The sequence below is a fragment of the Pomacea canaliculata genome, linkage group LG12 (assembly GCF_003073045.1).
Source record: "Pomacea canaliculata isolate SZHN2017 linkage group LG12, ASM307304v1, whole genome shotgun sequence".
Lineage (NCBI taxonomy): Eukaryota > Metazoa > Mollusca > Gastropoda > Architaenioglossa > Ampullariidae > Pomacea > Pomacea canaliculata.
This window is the reverse complement of record NC_037601.1, coordinates 12,854,997-12,881,367: the sequence shown is the minus strand read 5'-3', so window position 1 is coordinate 12,881,367 and position 26,371 is coordinate 12,854,997. Positions and strand designations below refer to the sequence as shown.

Genomic DNA, 26,371 nt, shown 5'->3' with positions numbered 1-26,371 from the left:
TATATGGCTGGATTTCAATCTTCAATGGTGGAAACTTGGTTTCACAAACAGCCAGTGTCCAGTGCTTGAGAAGTCCTGATGACAATTGAGTTAGTAGCTCTACTTTCAATGCCTTGTCCAAAAGTACCCATGTACAATCTTTACAGGTCCCTTTGTCTCGTTTATGTGAAGAATATACTTTTGCAGTCCAACTAAATTGTGTTCTTGGAATCTTCCATGACTTTTCTTACCACTCGTAGTGCAACTGGAGTTTCCATAAGAGAAGAATGCAAGTTGTAAATCAGCTCATAAAATGCTTTATCATATTCAAGTCTCCATAAATTGTTGCGAGAAATGTAATAGCAAGAGACCTGCAAGGACAGTGACAACATAACCGCAAGAACACTAAACACAATCTTGGATTAATACTCATAACAAAGAGACAACAATGTCCTCTTTCCTGACAAGTGTGAAGAGAATAAAATGAAGCATCATGTAGTTGCAGTTATGTGGCGGTGCCATCTTTAGGAGCCTGCAAGAATATATGCGATGTGAAGGGGATCTTAATGATTCTCTCTCTCAAACGCACAAGTACAGAATAAAGAGAGGTGCAAGTATGCTTCACAAAGAAAAATAAACCTTTATTTACACACATCAAAGGCAAACAATTAAAAAAAATGAACATTTAGTCTTTACCCAAGATCGTATCCTGTTGGCAGACCTCCAACACCAGAAACGAAAGTCATTAAAGTCTTTTGGCGAAACAATCACCCCGCTTGTTCCATGAAGACAACATGAATCCGCAGCTTAAACATCAGTGATAACCACACTCACTGCTCTATATACAAGATCCGATAGTTCTTTTCTTTTTGTATGATGAAAACCTAATATTTACACTAAAGATTTCTGCATTTCTGCACACACATACACACACCGCTGGTAGATGTCAATATAAGATGATCTGGTTACAGGACTGCTACTCTTCCATGCACTGTTTTACAATGGTGAGCACCAAAGAAATGGACAAACACACCAACGTCCCCAAGATGTGGCCTCTAAGGGCAAGAAAAGGGAGGTAGCATGCTTTTCTAACCCAAAGCAAATGCGGTATGCCATTTCTCATTTCAAAAATGCAAAATAACTCAGCACAATAATAATTACAGTAATAATTTCTCTTAGAAGCAGTTGTTGATCCACAGCACAAGTGAAAATTGTGTGTGCCTGTGTCTGCACACACAACCTAACTGCCCTATTTTGTGTCATTGTACTGCTGTGCTAATTACATGCACAGGTGTGTACATAAATCCAAATGAACAGCTGGCTCGGGGAATTTCTTAACGATAAGTGTATCCCTAAGGAATTTTTTAAAAAGGACCACAGTTCAGTAAAGGGCCTCCCATTCATTATTCTACAATTAGAATGTAGCAATCAGCAAAGGATAAAAATTTCCATCTCTAAATCTAGGTGATTGAAACCTGATGCACAAATTTCAATTCAAGGCACACATATAGCATCAAATAACCTAAGCACACAATTTGTCTTGCTGGTTCATCCATTATATCATTTTGGTTTCCATTCCCCATAGACTAATTTCGAAACTAAGAAATCAGATTCTCCGAATGTTGCAATGATATTCAGTACCATTTCCTACAGCAGGAAACAAATTCTAAAAGTAGGCTACGCCATGTGGTGCTGTTTCAGAATCCACAATGCTATCCAACAGAAATGTGAACAAAGAGTATATGATAATTCAAAAGAAATAACTTGTATTTCTTTTAAAAGGATGGGTGGAAAGTGAGGGGAAGAGAGGAGCTTGGGCTCTAATAAATGCAAAACTTAGCTGTCAAAATCCTGAACTTGTATGCATAAAAAGAAACTAAATTCTTCATCAAACAGATACTCCATTTAAACACCCATACTTCAACTAGTGCCTCTTTCTGAAGATGATCTTGAATAATGTTAGCGAATGCACTGTCAATTTCTTTAAAACATGTTCTTATATTGAGAGGTAACAAGATAAAAAGAGTAGCTGCTCTTCACCCATGATTTCACCTGACTCCAGTTAAGGCAACACAATCAGGAAAAATGTCTCTATGACAGTGCCAACATCTTATTCAAATGTCTAGCTTGGCATGCATGCTTGTTCAACCAGCTTCTACCTCCTTTCTCAAGCCAGGCACGACTTACCACCGAGATGCTCAAGTTGTGCGTGTCCGTACATAACTGAAATGCCATGATGCTAATTGCATTTTATGCCAATGATTCACACCAGCAGATTTAAGGAAAAAGACTCATCTGCACCCAGGCTCAAGAAAGGAACTTTCCACATAACATTCAGTTACTGAAAAATAAAGGAAGAAGGGGAAACAGGGTTAAGGCTTGTACATTTTCTAGTTAAACACTGGCATCCATAGCAGTGTTTCTCCTGAGCCCTCAAACCACACTTAATTAAAAGCTAGAGGATGTATCAGGACAGATATTGGATTCTATCTAAAAACGGTTACATGCCTTTCCTGCATACCTTCCCATCAAAGTCACAGGTGTCACTTGCAAAACAGTCACACAGCTTTCACAGATAAGTCTTTATGTACAAGTTATGTCACAGAGAAGAATGGCAGAAACATCACTCTTCGAGATTACCAAGCACCAGCATCAGCTAGGCAATTAGCTCAGCTGTTGCTCTTTTGTGCTCTGCTGGTTGAACCCTGATGCAGGTATTCCAGTAAACAGCAGATTATTGACGCTCCAGGTGAGGTTCAATGAGCCTCGGCAGGGTTATCTGGGTCCCTCAGATTACTGGTCTGCTTTGGTTGCATGCAGGAACGAGCCACGGACTCAAACAACCTACGACAGATTGAAAAAAAATCCTAATGCCCAAAATTATTTCTGTAATATTTGCTTCAAGTACAGGGCACTTTAGTCCAAATAAATCTTTACAACACCTGAGAAACTCAATCCTGATACTACACAGATTTCCAATTCTGTAGCACCACAGAAAACTGCACCCAGCATTCCCTAGAAAAATTCATTGTTCTTAAGAAAAAAATATTTGAAAATGTTTTAACCCATTTGTCAGCAGTAAATATATGCACTTTTCTGAAATTGGCATTCAAGTAGGTCAGGGTTAAGTGAAACTAGCTCTGGTCGCTCCTTTGAAGGGATTTAAGAATCAGCAGAAATAACATCATGCTGTAAATTTTCTTATTGTACCAACCATAAGTTTCCTTTTGATACACAAAATGACCGTACTTCTACTTCTAATTATCAGTCGTGACAAGTTTCTTCTGAACTACCTGAACCCCATGTTAAGGGAACAAACTGCACTGGTATCCTCAATGTAACAGTCCCACCACATTTTTGAATGAGCAAACCCTGTAAACAAAAATATTGCAAGTGCAATTTCAGGCGTATATGTGCGAAAAAGCCATTGATAAAATCAAAATAAGATGTAAAAACAAAAATTTTATGCAGCTTACTTCTGAATCTCGGGCGCACAGTGCACAAATTCATGGTTCCAGAATTTGTATGTCGGATTCTTGATGAGTTCAATGAACGTGATGAGCAGGCCCCATGGGTGTGGTCGGTTCACAATAAGCCGTTCCAACAAAACCCTGTAAAATTTCACAGCAAGATAGATGGTTGTTGCCTACTTAAATGACCGACCCTTGACTTTCGCTTTGTATTTCAGAATTGCATAGCCTCCCTTAAACCCATGATGATAAACTGATGTAAAATCGACAAATATGAAAAATGAGAAATTTTTTTTTAGAAGTCTAAATGACATGTCTTATTTCATTGTGATTTGCAAAAATAGTGGTATGTCAAGAGGGATTTTAGGATGGATTCAGGTAGGAAATTTTTTTTAACAAATTTTGATCTATAATTATAATTGTCCTATAAGGTTTCTTATCATTGTTTTTTTTTTTTTAATGGGGTGAATTTTATGCATTCCAAGGTAGCTCAAGATAAAATGACCCAAAAGAGGTAAAACAACACACAGAGGAATTTTCATTAATGTTTAAAAACAGCAAATACATTCAACCTACATAGTTATCTACAACCAAGAACATCTTTCTCCTGCTCTACTGTGCAGCTAATGCAAATGTTATGACAGACTAAATCACTTTTGCTAGTGGCTGCTTTAAGATAGATTTTTAACTGATGAATGAAAAGCAGTTTTTTTCCCAAGTAGTTGCCACTTCAATGGGAAAAGGGCACACATTGTTTAGAGTACTGCTCCATTAGCACAAATTAATAATAAAACTGAACAGAACCTGGTAATCTGTTCTTGAATAGCTTCAGTGTTGGCCTGGGCAAACAGGTAAAGAAGCGTGCAGCTGAAGTAGTGCGTGTGGCTGTTGGGATATCGCAGCTGGTTTGATATGGCAGTTAGGAACAGATAGCGACCTGCAGCGTGGAAAGAAAATCTTTTACTAAACTACATCTTTCCTAGTTGGGAATTTGGGGGTGGATTGAAGAGGTAGGGAAGGACAGAAACATTTGTAAATTATTAATTGTTAAATTTCATATACAAAGGATTAGTCAAAATTATGTTCACATTTAATGGCAGAAACCATTTATTCACAAAATATACATTATACATGCCGTGCAAGATAATATATATATATCAACCTGTTCACCATTATGTTCAAAACATAAAAACCAGGAATTTTGTGCGAAATAGATACCATAGTCCACATAAGTGTTAAAATAATTTTGACTAACCCTGTGTGTAAACCATTATGTATATCATTTATCTTTACATCAAACTATATGAAAAACTACATTTTAACGTGCATTATGCTTTCAGCGGCAGAACACATTGTGAAGTAAAAGATAATTTCATAGTAATATAAAACTGTAGTGCTGCAGTCCCAGACCTTCAGTGTCAAGATTAACAGCCAGATTCTGAAAGATGTCCATGTGAGATGATGGAGCAATGGTGCTAATGCTAGGCGTCTGCCCCTTGCTGTGCACATGCTGGATGGCCTGAGTGCCAACATACAACACAAGGGCGTTGATCAGCTGGATGTTGTAATGGCAGCCAGATTCTGAAGACTGCAGAAGACAGAAGACTCCATTAAAGGCATCATGTTTCCAAGCTCATCACAGGAACATACAGATCATAAAAAATATAGCTTATAATATGCATTTCTTTTCTTTGTAGAGTTTCTGTGTTAGGAACAATAAATGTAGGGAGAGCTCTAATGCTTGGTTGTTCACCCGCTGTAGGTCAGCTACAATCTCACATGAAAACTCATCTTTTCTTTAAGGTCGATCAAATGCAATTGAAGGTTTCTACAGGCCATGCTCTAGGCATGACCAACCACTAGCAGGTCCATGCCCTGATTACCAACACTATTGAGCTACGGCACTTCTACCTTACCAACTTTTTTTTTTGTTTAGCAAGAGAATCATTAAACAAGTAGCACTATCTCACTGCAGCACTCACCTGCAGATTGCTCTTCAAATCAGACAAAAATGTGATAGGTGAGCGAGTCTTGAGGTAAGATTCCAGATCCTGTAATAAAACACATCCCATGTTTCACACATTCAGTCTACTATAATGTCGTCCCCCCCTCCCCCCAAAAAAAGGGATAATGAAAGTAGGGTAGGAGCAGAAAAACTGTTTTCACATAAACCCATTGTGCAGGAAAATGGACCTCCCTAGACCATATCTCTGAATTGTCAAACATGGTACCCACTCATAAACTCAACAAATGGATTTTGTTTTTCTCTTCAAATGTCAGTTTCAGCTAAATTAATGTTTCTACCAGGACATTCAAAATTCATTCTTCAGTTTACGCCTTTATAAATAAAACTGAAAAACTTGAATGTTGTTAACACAAGCCTATCTTGAGATATGGTGTTTACATTTAAACTCTTGCATCGAAAATGGAAATTAGAGAAATTAAAAATTACACTTTTAACCCCTCCCTTTTGCATTAAAAAAAAAGCCTTCAAAGAACTTTGGGGACACACAAAGGAGAAAAATAGATGAAGATGCCCATTTTTCTCCTTCTCTGTTGTACATTTCAGTTTTTTCTGCATGAAATACACAGTAAAATATGCATGCATGACAAACCTTTTTGAAGGAAGGTGGCTGAATTATGCCAACATAGTTGGTCAGGATGCGTGGTGCCTGGGTAATGTCAGGTAGGTTGTCCACCTTGAGGTTTGGTGTGAAAGGATCAGGCAGTCGCATCTGGCGAGGGAAGGCACTAAGAACCAGATTGCGCATCTGGATGCAGTTTGGTGGTATGACATCACAGAATGTGTAGTGATAGTCACACAAGAACTCGGGGAAGTCATGGAGAAGCACCAGCAAAACCCTCAGTGTACCCTGATCGCAACAACAGAACATGAGAGTGGGCACTTTAATGCATTGATAAGGAAATACGACATAAGTAACCTAGTCATTTTACTGCTTATACACTTAAACTGCTGACAAAAGGACGGAAGTGAAAGAATCCACTTCTGTAATTAAGAAAGTGATTGACGTACAAGACAAAAGTTATAGAAAATGAAATTATTCACTGCAACTGGAATCCATCCTGTATGGCCTTTACTTAAAAAAATAATAAAAAAATAAAAAATAAAAAGCCTCAGCCAGTATCAGAACTGATGTGATTTAAAGTAAAAAACTGAATAGCTTTGATAAGAGTAGGCAGAAGGTATCCGAGTACAAGGGAATATGACTCAAAATGAGCATCATTTAACCATTTTTGTACATAAGGAAAAAAATAAAAATAAAATAAAAAAGAAAAAAAAAAAGAAAAAAATATTAACAAAATATTAACAACCTTGTAAAGGAGCTGTGTGGGTTTGTTGAGGTCTGCATTACGCAGAAATGGTGCCAGCAGCTTGAAGAGGTCCATGAGGAGCTGAGCATACATGCCCCAACCCTAAGAACAAATTCACACTGATGAGTCATTAAACACCGATTGTGCTGTTCTCCACCACACAAAAACATACTACAGGAAACAAGTGCACTTTACATTTTATCATGCTCTCTCAGTCACACCTCTAACCCACTTCTAGTGTATTCAGAGCAAACCACACATCCTCAGCCCTTCCATGACTAAAAGCCCCAACTATATATAAATGCAGAGGAAAATAACAAAGTACTAAGCAAATGTGCGGATAATTAGAGCAATACTTTCCACCTGCACAACTATTGAGTAATATAAACTTTTATTTGTTGTCCACTATGACAGTCTCTCCCCACAAATACAAACATATCAAAGGTACACAAAGATGGCAAGTTTAATGACTCAAAGGAAATAAAAGACAAACACACAGTAATGTTTTTCTTACCCTCTGGTGAGGTGTGAGTGCCAGCAAGCGGCCGATGAAAACACGATGAGAGATCAGCTCAAGCCATGCATATGCGAAGCCTGGCGCTTTGGCTGGCCTCAGAATATGGAAAACTTGGCTGAAAAACAATTCATCTATTGTTTCAAACCAAAGTTTCTTCAAGAATACCACAAATATTTCTCCTATCAGCATTAAGTTGTTCCCTCAGAAAAAAAAACAAACCACAAAACAACCTAGCCCAGTCTTTAACATTAGAATGATGGCTTCTTTGGCATATATGTAATAGCAGACTGGAATGGCTGCATCCATGTTAAATGGTTGATTGATTTACAAATGAAGTAATTTAAAGTTCAGCATGTTTCTTTAGATTCATTATGTAGACACTGTAGACATTCTAAATCCCTTGTTTCATAATTTTACAATTTGCATGAGCTTTCTCAAAAAAAAAAAACAACAAAAAAAAAAACAACAAAACAAAAAACAAAACACACACAAAAACAACCAAACAAAGAATAAAAACCAGGGAAAATGAGAAGTCCAGTTCTCTGCATGACACACTCACCAGAAGGCAGCCAACACCTGGTAGTTGATGCTCTCAAGAATAGGCTCTGGTGCATTCAGCTCGATAAAGAGCATGATGAAGATGCGGTGGTATGGCAGCTGCTGAAACTCTGTGTAACGCACCTCATGGTCCTGCAGCAGCACTCCAGCAACAATTCCCAGCACCTGCTCCAAGAAAAGCCATTAAGTCTCAACATCAGCAGCAGAGTGCAAACTATTTCCAATATAAATGTTCTAAACAAACAAATCTCATTCACAGCTGACCAGATAAATAAATCCAGTAACCTCAACGTTAAATTCAGTCATAAATACATGTTTGTCTACAGTTAGGTTGATGATGACCATGACTTTAAAGTAAATTTATTTTCAGAAGTAGTGACTCTGCAAATGGTTAGTGAAGCCAATCACTTGAGAGGAAAACATGTGCTGCCGGTAGAGGATAGCATATGGAAAAAGGGCTATGAGAAGGACTATCTGGCCACACAACAGAAGACAGGAATGTCACATTTCTCATGTAACCAGGTTCATTTCCCCATTCCTTGGCTTCCACTACAGTTTCTCCTCATTCACAGATTTCACCGTTGCAGTTTTGATTATTTTCCAATAGTCATTAGAAGAGAATGTAATTTTAGTTTTGATGGAAAATGCAAACAATGTATGGAGACTAGCTGCAGTAAAGAAAACTTAAAAAAAAAAATTAGTCAACAAGTATGTTTATTTTAACATGCCTAGTGTATTGTTTGCTTCACTTTTTGAATGTTTAATAGAGTCAACAGTATTAAGAGTTAAGGAACAAAAGGGCTTAAAGTTATTCACAGATATTCCACATTTGTATGGATCCTGCACCCCTAACCCCTGTAAATACAGAAGTTTGACTGACCAGGTACCACAATGTTTTCCATATTAACACACAAGAAACATCCTAGGGGAACATTTTATAATGAACATAAATAAGTAGAGGTAACAATAAAAAGAACAAACACAAAACCCCCTGTAAGTCAATTAAGATGACCATAAAAATGTAAATAAAAGAGCAGTTTACCTTATTCAGAAGGTTGATTTTGGTTATGGTGTTGGCTGTGTCACCTGAGTGCTTGACAAGAAGAGCAATAAGACGAACATAGGCATCCAATGTGTGAAAGCACTTAGCACGAACAAGAGTAGGGTTATGAGTCTGCTCACTAAGAGCTCTGTAACACAGGTCCACACACATCTCGGTGCACAGTCGGAAAAAGCGAGTGATGAGTTCATCAGTCTTCAGGATGCTCTGCTGGTGCATCTGTTTTGAGAGGAGATGTTTGGTAACTTCAGAAAACTGTGACAAGAAGTTTGCAAGGGTTGAAATTAAAATGCTACAGCCCATGGAGATATAAAAACAGTACATTAACTGGGCAATGCCTCTTGGTCTAGTCCAGAAGGCAGAGTGATCAATATTGTTTCTTTCTTAACTAGGAAAAATGAGAGGTCTGAACCCCAGTTATGCTTGAATCAGGTTCTGGATGGAAAAAGGTAACCCCTTGTCTACTAATTGATCATTGCAGCTGATTTGGAGCTCCTGTGTCAGAAGAAATGAGGAAACATGTTTTTTAAGCTCTAATGCTGTAACGATGTGAAGTGTTCAAGTTTAATGCAGCAAACAACAAAAAGTAACAGCTTTCAGTAACGTGTTCAGCAGTTCTCTGCGAGAACGAAAAAAAAAAAAAAAAAAAGTGACAGCATAAGCCTGGAGCAAAATAAACATTACATATATATATATTTAAAGTAACTCAAATAACACCAATGTAGATAGATAATGTAGTAAAAATGCAGAAAGTCCAATGCTCATGTCTGGCAAAGATACTGTGCTACATCCTTTTATCATAACAAGAAGAAAGGCTAGCAGAAAGTAATCTCAACCACTATCCATGGGAGCATCAGCTATAGGTTTGAGCTATTTAAGGTCAGGAGCGCCTGAGGAAAATAGCACTTTTGGGGTGTCGCGAACAAATTCAATATAACACCATATTTGCATACTTTAACATATAATAAAGCAGATTCCGGGGTGTTTTGGCTGAAAAATGTATGTTTTGGTGCTAAATAAAATCATTTTCATACCTGCCCTAATTTTATCTCCGAGCCTTGCGCTGATACTGAAAATGGCTCTTGTCTGAGCCTTGGTTACGCATGCGACAATTGCGGGAAGGCCGACATGTTGTGTACCATTTGAACCGACATTCTCTCCCCTAGGTCACTATGCAACTCAAAGGCCTATGCTAATTAATAGTTTGTAAGCGATGTTTTAACTAAACCAGGTCACCCTTTTCCGTATCGTGTGCTGCCATTGGCTTATATTGTGGTAGCCGTTGAAAAAAAATTCAAACGACATGATCTGATTGGTTCGTAACCCTAACAATGAGCACTTCCGTGGTCTCCAAAATGGCTGACATTTGTTGATTCATTACAACTAGGTTGCCTATGACGCATATTTTGCTGAATATCGTCTAATTTACAAGTGAAAAAAAAAATCTTGGTGTGAGAAATATTCTCAGAAACTGTAAAAAGCGAAATGCAGCGACTTCACAGCGAAATAAAACGCGAGTTTGGAAATACCACGTGCTGAAATGACATCGCGATGAGGTTCAAGTAACGACCGTTCCTGACGATTTAACAAAATTCCGACAGTAAAATCTGTTTTATGTTTAAAAGTTCACGAATTGAAAAGTTTTTTTTATTATAATTATGAAATGCAGTAATGCGACATACTGACAATTTTATTGAACTAATCCATAAATGCTTTCATTGATTCCTTGGCCCCCGCCCCACCCACCTGTTTCACACAATGACACTTATTTAATGATATATTTAACATTTCTGGATCTTTTTCCTCATCCTGTTTTAGTGACGGAACAAATTATAATAGCTTTCTGATAGACATCTGTTTTCTATAACTATTTGTTCCCGATTACATAAAAATGAAAACTGAACAGATGCGTCAGCATCAGCTACCTGGTGGAGTTTTCAATAAATCAGGTTATGTGGTGAAGAAAAATGTCAATTTCTTATTAATACTGTGACAATGAACAATAGACCATTAAAACAAATAAGTGAGTTTGCATGGAATGTAAAGGTGCGGACACACGAGAAGCCAAAAGCGGCTTTGCAAGCTTGGCTTTCGAAGCAGCGCTTTTCCAAGCCCGCTTGCAGGCTGCTTGATAAGCTGGCTTGTGGGGGGCCGCTGGTCACACACACGAACGCTGTTTCGAAGCACTAACGAAGCACTGTGCGAGAGTCGCGTCCCTTGTTCACTACAATGTCGGACACACTGCATGTTATTGTGCTATGGCTGGCTATTAAAATAAAGGAAAAGAAAAGGAAGGAGAGAAAAAGAAGTTAATTAATTCGATCAAATGAACGGACTGGTCCTCGCTGAGGTTTGCCAGAGGCCCTGTTGCTTTCACAGCCATGTGGAAACGCGTGGAAAAGTTGAACAGGTTCTAAAGCGCGAAGCAGGCCGCAAGCTAAAGCCAAGCAGGCTTGTGAAGCTTGCAGTGTTGGTCACACGGCAAGCAGGAAAAGCAGGGTTGCTTTGGAAAAGTTTCGTGCTTTTGGCTTCTCGTGTGCCCGCTGCTTAAGTAAAGCACTGCTTAATCTAATGCAGGCAAGCATATCATAAGGCATTTTTTTGAAACATAGACACTGAAAACAAAGAAAAGAACACAAGCTGATGGTTTCCAAAAGCTGTTAAGGTGAAATTTATAGTCCTGGCATACTAGAATAGCCTTAAATTATATAGTAACATGCCAAGTGTAGCATAAAAATACTGAAATATATTTTACAAAAATGATCGGATACAAGATATGTTTATTTATTCTTTAAACTTGAATTTCTCCGATTTACATTTTCAATGCAAGGTCTTACATGCAGAAAAATATTCCTCAAGATAGTATTTGTTGCTCTATATTTAAAAAAAACCCTTAAAGATATTTAAAATATTGCCTTAAATATTCAGAGTTTACCGCTGACCTTAAGAATGAACCTTTGACCAACTGAACCTGGTCCAGACCATGAAATATCACCCAGTTAAGACACACTTAACCATTTAAACTGCCATACCTTATTCACAATTATTAATAAAGGTTCATAATAAAGGGCAAAGAAAGATGGAATCAAGACTGGCACCTGAGGGCAGCAAGCTATCAAAGTATGATTTTATATATATATAAAATGAAAGAGAAAAAAAGGAAGACAACAAAGTAACATATCTTCACAAGTAAACCATCAACCTACAGTCTCATTAGCCAACATAAAGAAATGGTTGCCTCACCTGCTGCACAAAGCAAGTAAAAGCCTTGGTGCTATCGCGACCAGCAGCTGGAGAATGGTACATGTTCACCCACTCCCTCAACAAGTACTCTGTCTTTTCATGCAATCCTGGGGGATCATCAAACTCACGGGCCTGTGAGATGCCTGACTGCATCATGGATGTGGGCCCGCCTGATGTGCGGTCTATTGGCATGCCATTGGATTCTGGGTTACGCAGCATGTTGACTAGAGATTCAAGCCTGTTTGGAAAATGGGCAATCCTCTTAATAACAAAACCCCACAAACATAAGAAATATAAAAATACTAGAATAATTGTAGAAATAAAACAAACACAGAAGATCAAAATGTAATCTTTAAGTGTCAAGCAAGTAAGTGCATAAAGTGTCAAGCACAAACATAAGTGTCAAGCACAAACCCGTCAGGTGATCCTCGAGATCTGGAGGCTATTGATGCAAGTGTCTCAATAGTGTTGGGAAAGTCAGACTGCAAAAACAAATGTTAAAATGACCTTAATTATCAAAGCAGGACAACCATTTAACCTATTCTTAAAAAAAAATTAGTTGCCATATCTTCACACATAACTTGTATTCAACCTGATTATGATCATCTGCACCCCACTCCCTCAATGGCCAAAGCAAATGATTATATTTTCAACGATAACAAAATTTTAAACTTTAAATTCAGCATATATAAAGGGAAGAACCTGCACCAGGATTTACTCTCCTCTGATAGGGGATAGGATTTTTTTTTTTAAACAGAAGAGTGCACACTGTTTTTACATTCAAGATGGCAGAACTAATCTAGCACAAACTATTTGAAAGTTCAACAGGTTTTAAAATCCAGAAATCAGACAGAGCTATGCTTAATGATCAAAGTGACATGCAATGTAAAAATGGCTTTTAAAAACTGCTGTAAGATACTTCTCTTTCCTAGTGATTACAAATTAGACAACATTCAAGTGGGGGTGGGACTCATTATAATAGGAATGTATAGCAAGTGCCTTTATCTTATTTGACCCAGTCTACATAGCATGATTGTTACGGTAGCCAGGGAAAGCCCCAGAAAGAATATTTTTTTGTAATTCATTGTGGTGCTATTTAACTGCTGGTCACCTGACACCTTGACCTGATGTAGCTTCCAGTGTGAGCAGTTAAAAATCTTAGTTCTAGTCATTAAGGCGCAGCTTCAATACCTGATACATAAATAAAGAGAAGATAGCCATAATAAGTAGCCTACAACTAAGACACTGCCAACTGTGCAGCAAACTGCTCACAGTTGCCAAGGGACAGAATCTACCAGAAAAATTAGAGCAGAAGGTGCTTTCCCTCTGTCAGTCTTCCTCTTCTGATTTCACAGGTATTAACACATGGGGAAAGTCAGCATTGTTTAGAAAGCCAGCTGCAAGACCATGTTTGCTATTTTCCAGATGATAACTGGTCTCTGTGAGGTCTCTAACACCTCATCCCCCAATGATCTGAAAAGGTTAGGTTGCAGGACTCAAAAACCAAAGCAATGCTGCTAGCTTATGTGGCGTGTGGCAGTTTATTCAGATCTGTGGTAACCCAGAGACCCTATTCTCTTCCCTAGCTCTAGAGCAGCCTATTCCTCCCCTCATCCCACCCATTTGGCCAAGCCAGCCAGCCAACTTTAAAATGCAAGCTGTCTAGGGTCTTGTCAAAGTGAAATATAGGTCTACTCAGCTTATACCAAACTAGCTTTCATCCAGTGTAGTTTCGCCTGAATGTTTTGCTTTATCCCCTTGGTCTATTAGCATGGACCCTCTCCCTCTTCTGCCACTGTCAGCAAAATAAACGTTCATAGCCTCGCTTATGGAAGGCTTTGAACAGGCAGCACTGCCATTGTTCAAGGTTGGTTGATTTGCCGTGCCAGGAACTAAGGCTATCTCAAAGCGATGCCAATGTTCAACATGGATTTGCTCTCCTATATTCTGACAGAAGCTACAATCTTTTTGAGCAATCCCAAATTATCCCTAACCTCAGAGATGTTCCTAACGTTAAATCAGTTTTAATATGGTTAGGAATAAATATTAACTTTTATGTCTTCCATCCTCTATGCAGGGAGGTGATGTCAAGTTTTTGAATGAAGAACACAGTCACAAAAGTTTGAGCTATGTCAAGCAACCAGTGACCAAGAGTGTGTGTGTGTGTGGGGGGACCACTCTGAGTACATGATCATGACTCTTTCTAGGGCAGGCAGCATCCCTGGCTACCTTAACAATCACATCATGTTGACTGGGTCGAGCAGGATAAAGAAACAGCATACATTTCTAACCAAAACAGCACAAGTTTTGCATTTCCACTTGTGGAAAAATTTCATTTCTCTTTCGAAAAGTGTAAAAAGTGATACACTTATAGATGCAATAGCAAATCTAAATGTTTCAGCCTGTAACAGCGAGATAATGTTCTTTGTCTAACATAACCAAGCACATAAAATAAATTAAAAAAACCCACACAACTGCACAAGCTACCGACCTCTGAAATTCCATTTGAGGGATGCTTCTCTTCAATGCATAAACGCTGCAAAAGCTGCATGGCAAAGCTGACAGCAACGGAGTTAAGTCCATTCTCTATGACTGAAGACAGAAAAGCATCATACTGCTGAAGGCTGACTAGTCCACTGCGGATGAGGATGTCGACTGCATCAATATTATACCTGAAGTCTTCGTGGCAAGAAAGCAGGCATCTAAAAAAAGACAAAACAACCAATGCATGGTTAACAATAGAGAAACTTGCAGGCAATTATACAGCCAAAAAAGAAAACAAAATTCTATTCTAACGTGTTAAAATTTAAGAAAAAATAAAAAACCAAACAAAAAACACTTGCATACAGCTCCATCTTTCTGCTGCTTCTGCTTTTTCTCCTCCTCTGAAGCGTACATTCATCTGCATACATCCTTCACCACCATCCCCTTCCCTCACCCTTCCCACACATACAGTGGTGAAGGCCGTTAAAAACTCTAGGAGGTCAAAAAGGCTAAAGTTTTCAGCTTGTATGAAAGTTACCATGTTGTTGAAGAAATCATGGACAGTACTTAATGAAGATGACAAGGAATTAACCCATTCCCAGCTGTAATAGTTGATTACCTTGTGACTTCCTTGCTTGTAGCACTCCCAAAAGCACTGTTGTCCTGTAGACCCTTGAGCACCAAGAGGTTGCACTCACGGAAACGTAGCAGCAGCTCCTGGTCATTTATACTCGAGAGAGAGTACTGATCCAGCAACCCTTCCACTGCCTGGACACAGCAAAGTATATTTATTGTGTGAAAAAGGTGGATGGGGGAGGGGGCCAAGGAATCAATTAAAGCATTTATGGATTAGCTAAATAAACTTGTCAGAATGTCGCATTGCTGCATTTCATTATAACAAAAAAATTTGCAAATTGTAAACTTTTAAACACACAAAAGATTTTACAGTCAGAATTTCGTTAAATCGTCAGGAACGGTCATTACTTGAACATGCTCGCGATGTCATTTCGGCATGTGGTATTTCCTAACATTCGTTTTATTTTGATGTGAAGTCGCTGCATTTCATTTTTTACAACTTCTGAGAATATTTCTCACACCAAGATTTTTTTTTTTCACTCGTAAATTAGACGACGATATTCAGCAAACTATGCGTCAATTGCAACCGAGTTGGAATGAATCAACAAATATCAGCCATGACATGCATAGTGAGCTAGGGGAGAGAATGCCGGTTCAAACGGTATACAGCAAGTCGGCCTTCCCGCGATCATCGCATGCGTAACCAAGGCTCAAACAAGAGCCATTTTCAGTATCAGCGAGAGGCTCAGAGATAAAATTAGGGCAGGTGTGAAAAATGATTTTATTCAGCATCAAAACATACATTTTTCAACTAAAACACCCCAGAATCTGCTTTATTATATGTTAAAGTATGCAAATATGGTGTTATCTTGAATTTGACTGCGACACCCCAAAACCACTACTTTCCTCAGGCGCTCCTGACCTTAACACAAACAATACTAGATTGTCTATATCTGAGACACACACAAATTATCACCTTTTGCAGAAGCGCTATGGCAGCACGTGAATCACGGGTATTTCGAGCTTGTATAGCAGTATCCAGCAGACTGCGAAGTTGGGTGGCAATGTGGTTGTTGTGCAGCATTAACACAATCTGCAGGTGCTGCTCCAGTTCACGTATTATGCGATCATAGATCAGCACTTCATCAGGGGCAAACTGTGGAGGTGGAACTGATGGTGGTGGTGGGGGCTGTTGCTGCTGCTGTGGGAGTGATGGCATGGACTGCTGCTGCTGTTGTGGCAATGGTGGTGGAGGGGGTGGTGGGGGCTGCTGCTGCTGTGGCAACTGCAAGCATAGAGAAAATTTATAGTGACTTCTGTCTTGCAAGCAATATTGGAACTGGATATATCACCTTAGAGAAGCATAGCATATCTTAAACACAAGAAAAAAAAGAAAAAGGATTGTCAACATATTGACAAAAGGTATTACAGCCTGCATCATGAAATATTTTGCAGATACTTACAAATGTCTTGTTAACACTAGGAGGGTAAATGTCATGTGTAGCAGGCATAAATCCTGGAATGTTCCTGGCAAATTCTTCATAGACAGTCAGCTGCTGAGGTGTGACTGCTCCCACCTGTTCATGGAAAGTAAAATTTTATTTTACAATGAAGCCATTTCTCTTTCACAAACCTGTTGTACATCTACTAAAGTTTTAATGTGGCTTGCTGTTTCCCAGAATCTATCAGAACAAAGGAACCATGCATATGTAAGTTGGCTGATAAAGGAGTCATAAAAAGATCCCTAAATATTTATGTTTCTTACAAAATTTTCCAAATATTTTTAAATGGAAAGATCAACTCATTCAGGATCTCAAGATCTGCATATTGATAGTTAATGTTCATCTTCACAGTAGTAACCCATCTTGACAAAAATAACAAAAAACAAGACTATGAAACAACACACACAGAATATATGAAACCACATACCTTAAGCCTTATTTGCTCAGGCATTCTTTCTGCTTGGTATGTCAAGATGATAGGATCACAGTAGCGGCGGCCCTCATTGCGTGCATGTTTACGTAAGTCAAACTCCTGTTCAAAACCAATGCGTGTGTCAAATATAAATAACGACTAAAAAAATAGGATTAACTAAAATAAAAATTATTAATGTGGTTTGCATGCCAGGTACTAAAATATGTAAACTAAACCTCAAATACAAACATCTAACCTTTCCTGGGAAAATGTCTGCCCATAAAATAAAACTGAAAGCATAAAGTGTTTTAAGGTGTTTATGAAAGACCGAAATATTGAAGCTACTGCGTCTGATTTTGACCACCCCATTCTAAAACTGATATTCAAACTCATCCAAATCAAAAAGCAACAACAATTATTTTACATTTTAAATGGCCAAAGTTCAACTTACCGTTGCCAAGCGTTTATCTATCTCAGGGATACATCTCTCAACAGCTGTTTTCTGGATGAACGCCGAACAAAATTCTATCACCTCATTAGTTATAACCTGTGCCGTCTGCTCTATCACCTCCTTCTGCTGCTGTGCCACACTCTAAAACAGACAGAGATTAAGACATTCGGTCCGTGGAGGACACCGGTGGCAGTTCACCGCGGCTTATCAGGCGTGCGGGTCACCCACCGGTGGGGGATGCATTGTTGTATTTTTTTTAAGACACGTACAACGCGTAAATAAGCGAATAAACAAGGGAGAAAACACGGGAACCTTTAGGACTTGTTCCTCCAACGATTGCTTCCCTTTAAAGGCTGAATAATTCAACCAATCATGTGTTTCCTCGTGGTTTCTGCAGTGTATAGTTTGTTTACACGTGAGCGCCATATTGAAAATTTTTTGGGTCGCTCGATTTGACGTGGATTTTTACTCAAACAACAGAAAATGAGAAGAAAACAGTGAGTAATATTAAATTCTAATGTATATTCTAATAAAATATGATCTTTTTTGGTACTTTATGCTTGTATATATCATGTAAAAAATTTTCTTTAATTTCTGACGTGTGACATTCCGATCGGGTTGTGAAATCTAAACATTTACTATCTTTCATGTGAGCTTACTACAAGAAATCAGAGCCTATAATTCTTGAAATTAACACCACGCAAATGTGTTTAAAATGCTCTTTTAAATGGCGTATCACATATGTTTGTCTTTTTTGTAGTTTAACAGATATAAATTTTTTAACACGGGTGAAAATTAGGCACTCGGTGCTCCATAGTGATTTTTTTTTGCGCCGCTCTGTACCTTCTTAGCGTACCGATAATAATAATATTAAATGAATCAATCTGATTTTTTTTTTGGACAAGAACAATGTTTAATCATTTCAAGTTTATATACAGTTATCAAAGTGTGATTCCTGGAAGTGTAACTTGTGCTAGCATGATATATTCTGTGCATCCCTGTGTGAAAATTTTTTTAAAATTCAATTACACCTACCTTATTTGCTTTGGATTACCAAAAAATTGACTATTCATGCAGGATTCACGTAGGAATATTTTTGTTTTACTAAGTTCAATCTCTTATTATCATTTAAAAATTTTTTCTATTTCTTATAGTTATTTTTTAATGATTTTTTGAAAGCGGTGGATTTCCATGCGGACAGGGTAATGTGACCTAGTATAAGCCTTCCGGACCGATAGAGTTAAAAAAGCTTTTTTTTTTTTACCAATCTTTGTTTTTCAGATAATCCTCAACAGGAAATCAGCTGGAGTATTTTATTTTAAAAGATACCTACAGCAAAAATCTAGAATTACTAACCTCTCTCTTTTTTTCATACAAACCATAATTCAGTTTGTTTATGGAAAGTTAGTTTAGACGATACTAAATCAAGTAATTTCCACAATCCTTGTAAAATTAAAAAAAAAAAGACAAAAAAAAAAAATCAGCTGGAAAATTTAATCAATGAGCAGATTTCAAATTGGTGTGTATAGCTTTCTTGGCAACAAACTAACAATCATTACCCTGAAAAGTTTGCTCCATAAATATATATCCATAATGCAATGTAAAAGCTGCCAGTAATTAAAAACTGAACTGTCTTTTTAAAATTTACAAATCATATTTCTTGCAGAAATGCATTTATACAATTCCACCACATTTTTTTTTTTAAATCTTGCTGTTCAGATGACTGTAATAAACTCCAAGTACATTCTACATACTTGCATAATTCTTTTTATAATTGCTTAAACTATGCCTTAGTTATAGATTAAATTTTTATTTTCTTCTGACTAGCTTAGCTTATTTTATTTTTCAAACCACATGGATTATCAACTGAAATAGTCTTCTATTAGGATGCACTGCCAATTGGTTTAATATCTGTTCATAAGCTATAGCCGCTACACCAAATAATCATTAATATTCGCATAATATAAATAGTTTCATATGAACCACTTTTTGAATCAGCAATTGGCAACTGGCAAGAAATTTAAAAAGATGTCATGTTAAATTTTATTGCAAACACTATTTCATCACAAAAGATATTCTACTCCTACTTAAGTTGAATTATCGTCACTAGTATTTATTGTTTAAATGCTTATTTATAGTTCATGATCATCACGAAGACAATATAACTTGGGCAACTTCATATCTAACCCTGCCAAATCCATCAGCATAAATATAGCATGGTTGGACTTGGATTTTGTAATACCCTTTCATCTCTGTATCTTTTAAAAACCAGTTGCCCTCTTGTTTAAAATGATTTCTAAAGGCAAAATTTACTGTTGTCTGCTTCCTGCATGCCATATCTGCTCATTGTGTGCGTATCACATGGTTCCACTTTCACGAAATGGATCAAAAGTTTATTTATGACAAAGAAAGAATGCATTGATGCAAGTCATGAGAATCATTTACATGTATTTAGGCAGTAGGCATTTAGCCAACAGGTCTACTGCTTTGCATAATTACCCTCAAAGCTGTCAAGAAAGCTTGCTTGAGATTAGCTGCTATTTGCACCATGACAGGTTCCCGACATGTGATCAGGGCAAGTCCAGCCGTGATGTTCCGTGCCATACAATGTGCAGCTGTTCGCATGCGGTTCTCATCAGGATCAAGAGCGAAGTCCTACAAAAATAAAACAAAAAACAAAACCACCAATAACTGATTTTTTTGTTTTAAAACTTCCACCATCAAGTAATGAGTATTTTGGCACCTTGGCAAAACAAACACATGTAAAATTTACAGATGATTGTCACGATCAGTTTCTTTCTGTGGCTCAGGGAGAAGGATAGTTATAGAATTTGCAGCCAATAAACTGCAACTGCACCAGTTATATTCTGATAATACTCTTCACAGATATGGGTGTTCATTACTTTACCAGTTAACGATATTTTCACTCTTTCAGAATTAGCTTTTAACTATTTTAGGGTTGACAGTTTTTCTTCAAGAGTGTCATTGGTTCCTAAACTGCTAGCGGTAACATCACACCATAAGAAACTCTTTTAATAGGCATGTATTGTCAACACTTTTTCCAACCTACTTTCCAAATGTTCTTATTCTCTAGGTAAATAATTCTTTCGCATATTTAAAATTGCAAACCATCAAGATGATTCTCTGAAAAACTGCTGTCATGCCCCCAGATACTTACTTTTTTGACAATCTGTTCACAAGTGGTTAGTGCAATTTTGATGGAGCGCTCCACAACAGGAAGGATCAGGTCAGTAACAGCTCGCTCAATGGTGGGTCGAATAACTTGTTTCAGAATAGGGTTAGCCTGCACAAGAGGGTGCTACCACCCCAAAGTAAAAATATGACCTTCATAGAATTGAAATACAAATCTTCCCCCTTCTCTTTGCATTCAAGATGTGTTTAAATGTTATTTCAAGAAACAGACATGATAAGAGAAAGCAACAGAAAACTTAACTCTGTGTAGTCATGCCACTCAGCTGAGGGAAGCATAAGAAAACCAGATATTGAGCGTAAATAAATAAGTAAGGGAAGAAACTGTTGGTACATTTAGGAACTATTGTATAAATTACTTCCCTTAGAAATCTGAAAAAGTTAACCAAAAAGGTATTTTGTTATTTCTGAAAGCAGACAGTGATTCAGTTTGAAAAGCATCATATCTCGGAAGTTTACTGTTTTTTTTTTCTTCAATTTGACATGTACATTAACCGAAAATGCAAGAAAAGAGTAATATTTGAATTCTAATGTGTATTCTAATAAAATGAGTGTTTGGCACTTTATGTTTGTATATATTGTATAAATTTATAATCTTTCTGTTAATTTTTACCTTTTTGACATATTTCCCGTTTTGAGCTCTGAACCCGTTCTGTTACCATCTTTCATTTAAAATTAGTACAAGAAAACAAAAACTATCATTCTTAAAAGTCATACCAGGTAAATGTTTAAAAATGCTCTTTAAAACAGTCACCGATTGCTGCCTTTATTATAGGCTAATAGGTATAAATTTTTAAATACTACTGGTCAAGTTTTCAATAATGGGGATACAATGTAACCTGAAGGAGTTAAAATCAGTACCATCAAACATACATTGTCACTGAAAATAAGCTGCTGAGAGAAAGTAGCCATATTTGTGTTGATGGAATCGTAGTTAGGATAGCCAACTGCGGGAGGCAGAGCTGGCATGGGGACAGGAGGCGGCATAGAGACCGGTACCTGGTCAAAAGATTCAAAAGAATTTCCTTAGTTTATACTAACCCTGGTTAAGTGCCAAACTTTGTCGCAAATTTCAAGATTAATTTATTACAAGAGCTTTAAAAAAAAAATATAAAATAAACACTTGCACTTGCTCCTGCTACTTCCTTTAGTTCTAAAACCCTACTGAAGTCACAAACTTTTGTCTTTAAAATTTTAGTTCTAGTCATGATCTATTTTAAGGTCTGATTAAAATGTCTTCCTATTTCTGCCATCTTTAAAAATTTATGGAGAGAACTGTTGAAACAAGAAACCAAACTATGTATTTGCAGCAAAAGTGCATTTTTATCCTGTCTGTAATTTTTATGGGCAACAATCATGAATAAGAAATTGAAAAAAGCACCATATATTTATTGTGCACTCATTGCCTTCTCATAAAATAATTACCTGGCTTATAGAGAAAGGCATAGAGAGGCTTGGAGGTGGCTGTGTGGGAGGAGGAATGTCATCTGGTGGCAAAAGAACCTCCTTTGGTACTGGTGCTGAAAGCTGAGATTGAACAAAATAATGGCAAAATATCAGACATCAGACTTCCAGCAGAGATAAAAAATACAATACATTCATAGTAAAGCAGTAGTGAATGAATCTGGCACCAAATACTTGCACAAAAAAATAAAGAAACAAAAGCTATTAAAAAATGATGTAGGCACATGAAGCTTCTTTTGTGAGCCATTAAATACTGATCTAGGACAGCTAAAGTCTAACAGAAAAACACGCAAGGTCCCAATTCAACAGTCTGGGTGGGGTGCAGAACATACCTGGTGTTCAATTGAAGGCATGCGTGTGGGATCCTTGAGATAGGTTGTTGGTTTGAGCTCATTGACATCAAGTCCCAAGGTTTTGCACAGCACCTCTATCTCAAATTTGAGATTGAGCTTCAGTTCCTGCTCTTGGTGCAACTCAGCCAACACATTCATCATGGCCATGGTCCAAGGATTAGGCACTTTGAACACCTGGATGAACACAATTCCTGTTGTCTTCAATGTACTTAACACATTAAACACCTGAATGAGGGTATTTTGTAAATTATTCAGTACATGCGCAGTATGCACGGGTCGGTGGTTAAAGCGGATACAGGGGTCAGCCATTTAGCTTCTTTGATTAAAAAAAAAAATAAAAAATTAATTCAAAAAGATCACAGTAGCATTATAAACTGCCACAGCCTCAAATTAAAAACAGCAGGAGAAAAGTTGCCTTCTAGTTGGCAAATGCTAAAAACTTGAAAGACCAAAATTCTGGTCATGTTGTAAGCGACATAAAAAACTTAATTCCTGCTGACAGCAAACTCAACACCATGTGGTCAACGTGTTCACAAAGATAACCTGTGTTTATTTAGATATATCCAAAAAGTTACATTGCGGCTATAAAGAGTCTCGACGAGCAAAACCACCCCTTCGAACTTCTTAGAATGAAAGATGCATGTAGTAACGGCAGGCATAGATTTCGAAATAACTGGCGAAGGTAACCTTTAAGCATAAAGATTAGCAATCTTGCAAGATATACATCAATATCCATAAAGCTGCCACACTGTTAATTTTGCTTTGTTACAGAAACGAATCGTTGGAGAAACAGATAAATGTACAGAGTGATGTTTTGCCTATTGCCTTCAAATTTTGCTGAGATATGCTTGCCAAAGCCTCTATATATATAAAGAGAATAATAAAGAAATGATACTTTTTGTTACAGTTTTGACCGATGGCCCTCCTACATACACACGGGCGAAAAAGAGAAAACAGAATTTACCTTGTATTAAGAAGAGTCTGCACATCACTTAACTACATAAAATATATTGTGCAAAACACACTGAAATAATCATTGTTGCTTTAAACCTATTTAAATATGAAAAGCCCACATCATTATTAAATTACGCTTATAGATGTGCTGATCAATAAATATGCTGTTCATGGGTAAACTGCTGTGCATCTTTTGTTGAAATGAGTATAAACGACTTATTCTCAAAATGCTCCAACTCTTCTATCTAGTACTCCTCAATGGGAAGAAAGGTGGTGATTGTAACGTACGACAAATGTTCTTTCCGCCAGCACAGTGGAAAAGTCTGACTGTGCATGACTCTATCACACATTAACCAGACTTCCATTGGTTTGCTTTGCTTCCTTTACCCACTATCTAAAATTACTACTTTGGCAAGATGCAGGAAACTGTGAAAGTGGCTAAGAGCTTAAGGCAAATGCAATTAAAATCTACATCATCTTAAGAATCTGAAGGCACAGAGTTTATGCACTATGAAATGGTAGGGTGCAAGGTGGGAATCATGCATAAACAAGATCTGACAGTACAGAAGCTTCAAAATTCCCATTATGGCAATACATAGACACATTTACCAACACTTTACTCACCTTGCTTTTTGAACAGGACTCCAGCACTTTAGCAGCGAAAGGAACAACATACAACAGCTCTTGACTACCCTTTTGATATGCCTCATACACCAACCCTTTCAGATCTATGTCCTGCAAAATCAAAGTCCATTTGAATAGAAACAATTAGGTGACAAGGTTAAAGCTCTTGCTTAGTCTTACTTTAAAAAAAACAAAACAAAAAACAACATAAACCAAACTACCAAATGGTTCAAAAACCAGATTTTTTAACTGGCACAAAAAAGGGGTGGAGTGAAAGGTGGGGTTTCCCTGTATAACCTGTCCAACGGCAATTTGAAAAATGAAAGTGTTGCATTTTAAAGCACACACTAGCTACTTACAACTGTAAGTATTGGTTTATTTTTTGCCAACGTAAGCATGCCCAGCCAATGACCAAGATTCTTCAGAAGAGTTCTGTCTGAAAAGTTGGCGGCACCTTTGTCACTTCTCAGCAAGACCTGTCACATGCAGATAACAATTACATGTATTAATAGCAGGCTGACAAAAGGCATAAATCTGCCCTTTCATCTCTTTACTATGGTGTCTATGTTGTCAGACATCAAGCTACAATTAAAAAAAAAAATGTAGGACTAAACACAAGTCCTTCTATATTTTTCATTATCAAAAAGTCTTCACAGAATCTCTCAAAGTAATTTTCTTCCATACTTTCACACCGAAGCTATAAGGTAAGTGATGTCAGAGTTGCATATGTAAGAAGAATAAATAATGCTTTCAAAGGAAATACCTTGATGTTGCGGTAAGTCTCCTTGATGACCATTTGCGTAAGTGTGTGGATTTTAAGAACATCAACAAAACAAGAATACAAGGTGTGGAAGTTGGGCTCAATGCTGGCACGTCTCATTACCAAGTACTGAGACACCCAGGGTATGAACTCATCAGCAACTTGCTCTTTTAATTCCTCACCCTGTGAAAATTGCAGCAAAATTAACTCAGGACTAAAACAACATTCATTTAAATAGTATATAAACAAGGTATTTTTGAATTTATAATATATATAAGTATATTTGAATCTATTATCAGGATGTAAAAACTTACATTTTAAAATAGAAAGTTTCTTTAAGCCTGCTATGAAGAAAAACTTACCTTCTGTGACATGTTGGCAAGAGAAAGATTGTTGAATATAAAGAAGACCTTGTCTTGAAGAGGCTCTGTGGCAAGATTTTCCTTCTTTCCTGCACTGGTCCGGCAACAGCGCAATCAATGTTGTTGCAGTGGCAATAGAAGGCTGAGAGCAGGGGGTGGGGGGGCGGATGAGAGAGAGGAAAAAAAACAAAAAAACAGTGGATGCCTTTTATATGGTAATTTCATTTGTGACTGATTCTGTTTTATGTGCTCTTTTCATAATTAGGCATTGTTTTTTTGCTATTACTTTACTGCATTCCCCTCCAACTCCAGACGATACGAATCATGCATGATCCACATCACAGTAAACTCAGAAATAAATACCAAACAGCTTCAACACTTTAGCCATAGAACAAGCTTAAAATCCTCAAGCCATACACAATGAAGGTGAAAAAGAGTAAGTAGTTACATGGACCGAGTAGATAAATATAACTTAAATCCCCACTTCGTCTCACCACCAGTAGAATAACAGATGTTATACCTTTGGAAAGGCTCTCATAGCTGTTGTACCAGTGGATGCAGTTGCAGCTGCTGCTGCAGCTGCTGCTATTGGAGGCTGTGAAGGCTGAGCCTGAGATGCAGACACCTGGACAGGAGCAGGAGCCGGTGCTGCGGAGGTAGCCCCAGTGGGGCCACCCAATGCACCTTGGAGGCCCAGGCTGCCTTGTGCCAGAGTGGAACCATGCCAGTCCATTGGGGTGCATACGTGAGATCAATCTCATGACGCAACTGCAGCAATCAACGGAATGCTGGGAGGACAACCCAGACGAGCCCTTTTTTCGCTGTCTCCGGGGGGGAAGGCGGATAATGAGGAGCCGGGGGCCTTGGCAAGGGTGGCTCTTGTCCTCTAGCTCCATATTCAATGTACTGAAAAAAAAGTCAAGGCAAGATTATTAGTTCACCTGCACAAACTAAGGTGCCATTACAAGCAAAAAAATTAAACGTGAGCTACGTAGAACTCCTCAACAAATCGAAAAACTCTAACAAATATCAGGTTTTCTTAGCATTAGTGAATTATGG

General features: G+C 37.7%; 1 protein-coding gene across 1 annotated transcript; it reads right to left on the bottom strand.

The window, feature by feature from the left end:
• Nucleotides 1–594: 594 nt before the first annotated feature.
• Nucleotides 595–26,047, bottom strand: LOC112576717 (CCR4-NOT transcription complex subunit 1-like). Its single transcript, XM_025259385.1, is given in 29 exon segments — nucleotides 595–2,823; nucleotides 3,456–3,590; nucleotides 4,254–4,386; nucleotides 4,860–5,037; nucleotides 5,432–5,500; nucleotides 6,065–6,322; nucleotides 6,783–6,884; nucleotides 7,297–7,414; nucleotides 7,859–8,022; nucleotides 8,900–9,172; nucleotides 12,161–12,398; nucleotides 12,575–12,642; nucleotides 14,652–14,862; nucleotides 15,264–15,412; nucleotides 16,197–16,505; nucleotides 16,684–16,797; nucleotides 17,150–17,254; nucleotides 17,586–17,726; nucleotides 20,085–20,240; nucleotides 20,764–20,904; nucleotides 21,669–21,794; nucleotides 22,221–22,322; nucleotides 22,592–22,786; nucleotides 24,191–24,301; nucleotides 24,550–24,666; nucleotides 24,954–25,133; nucleotides 25,313–25,405; nucleotides 25,407–25,454; nucleotides 25,833–26,047. Coding segments are annotated over 29 exon segments (4,335 nt in total). The 5' UTR covers nucleotides 26,046–26,047; the 3' UTR covers nucleotides 595–2,735.
• Between the last annotated feature and the right edge of the window lie 324 nt (nucleotides 26,048–26,371).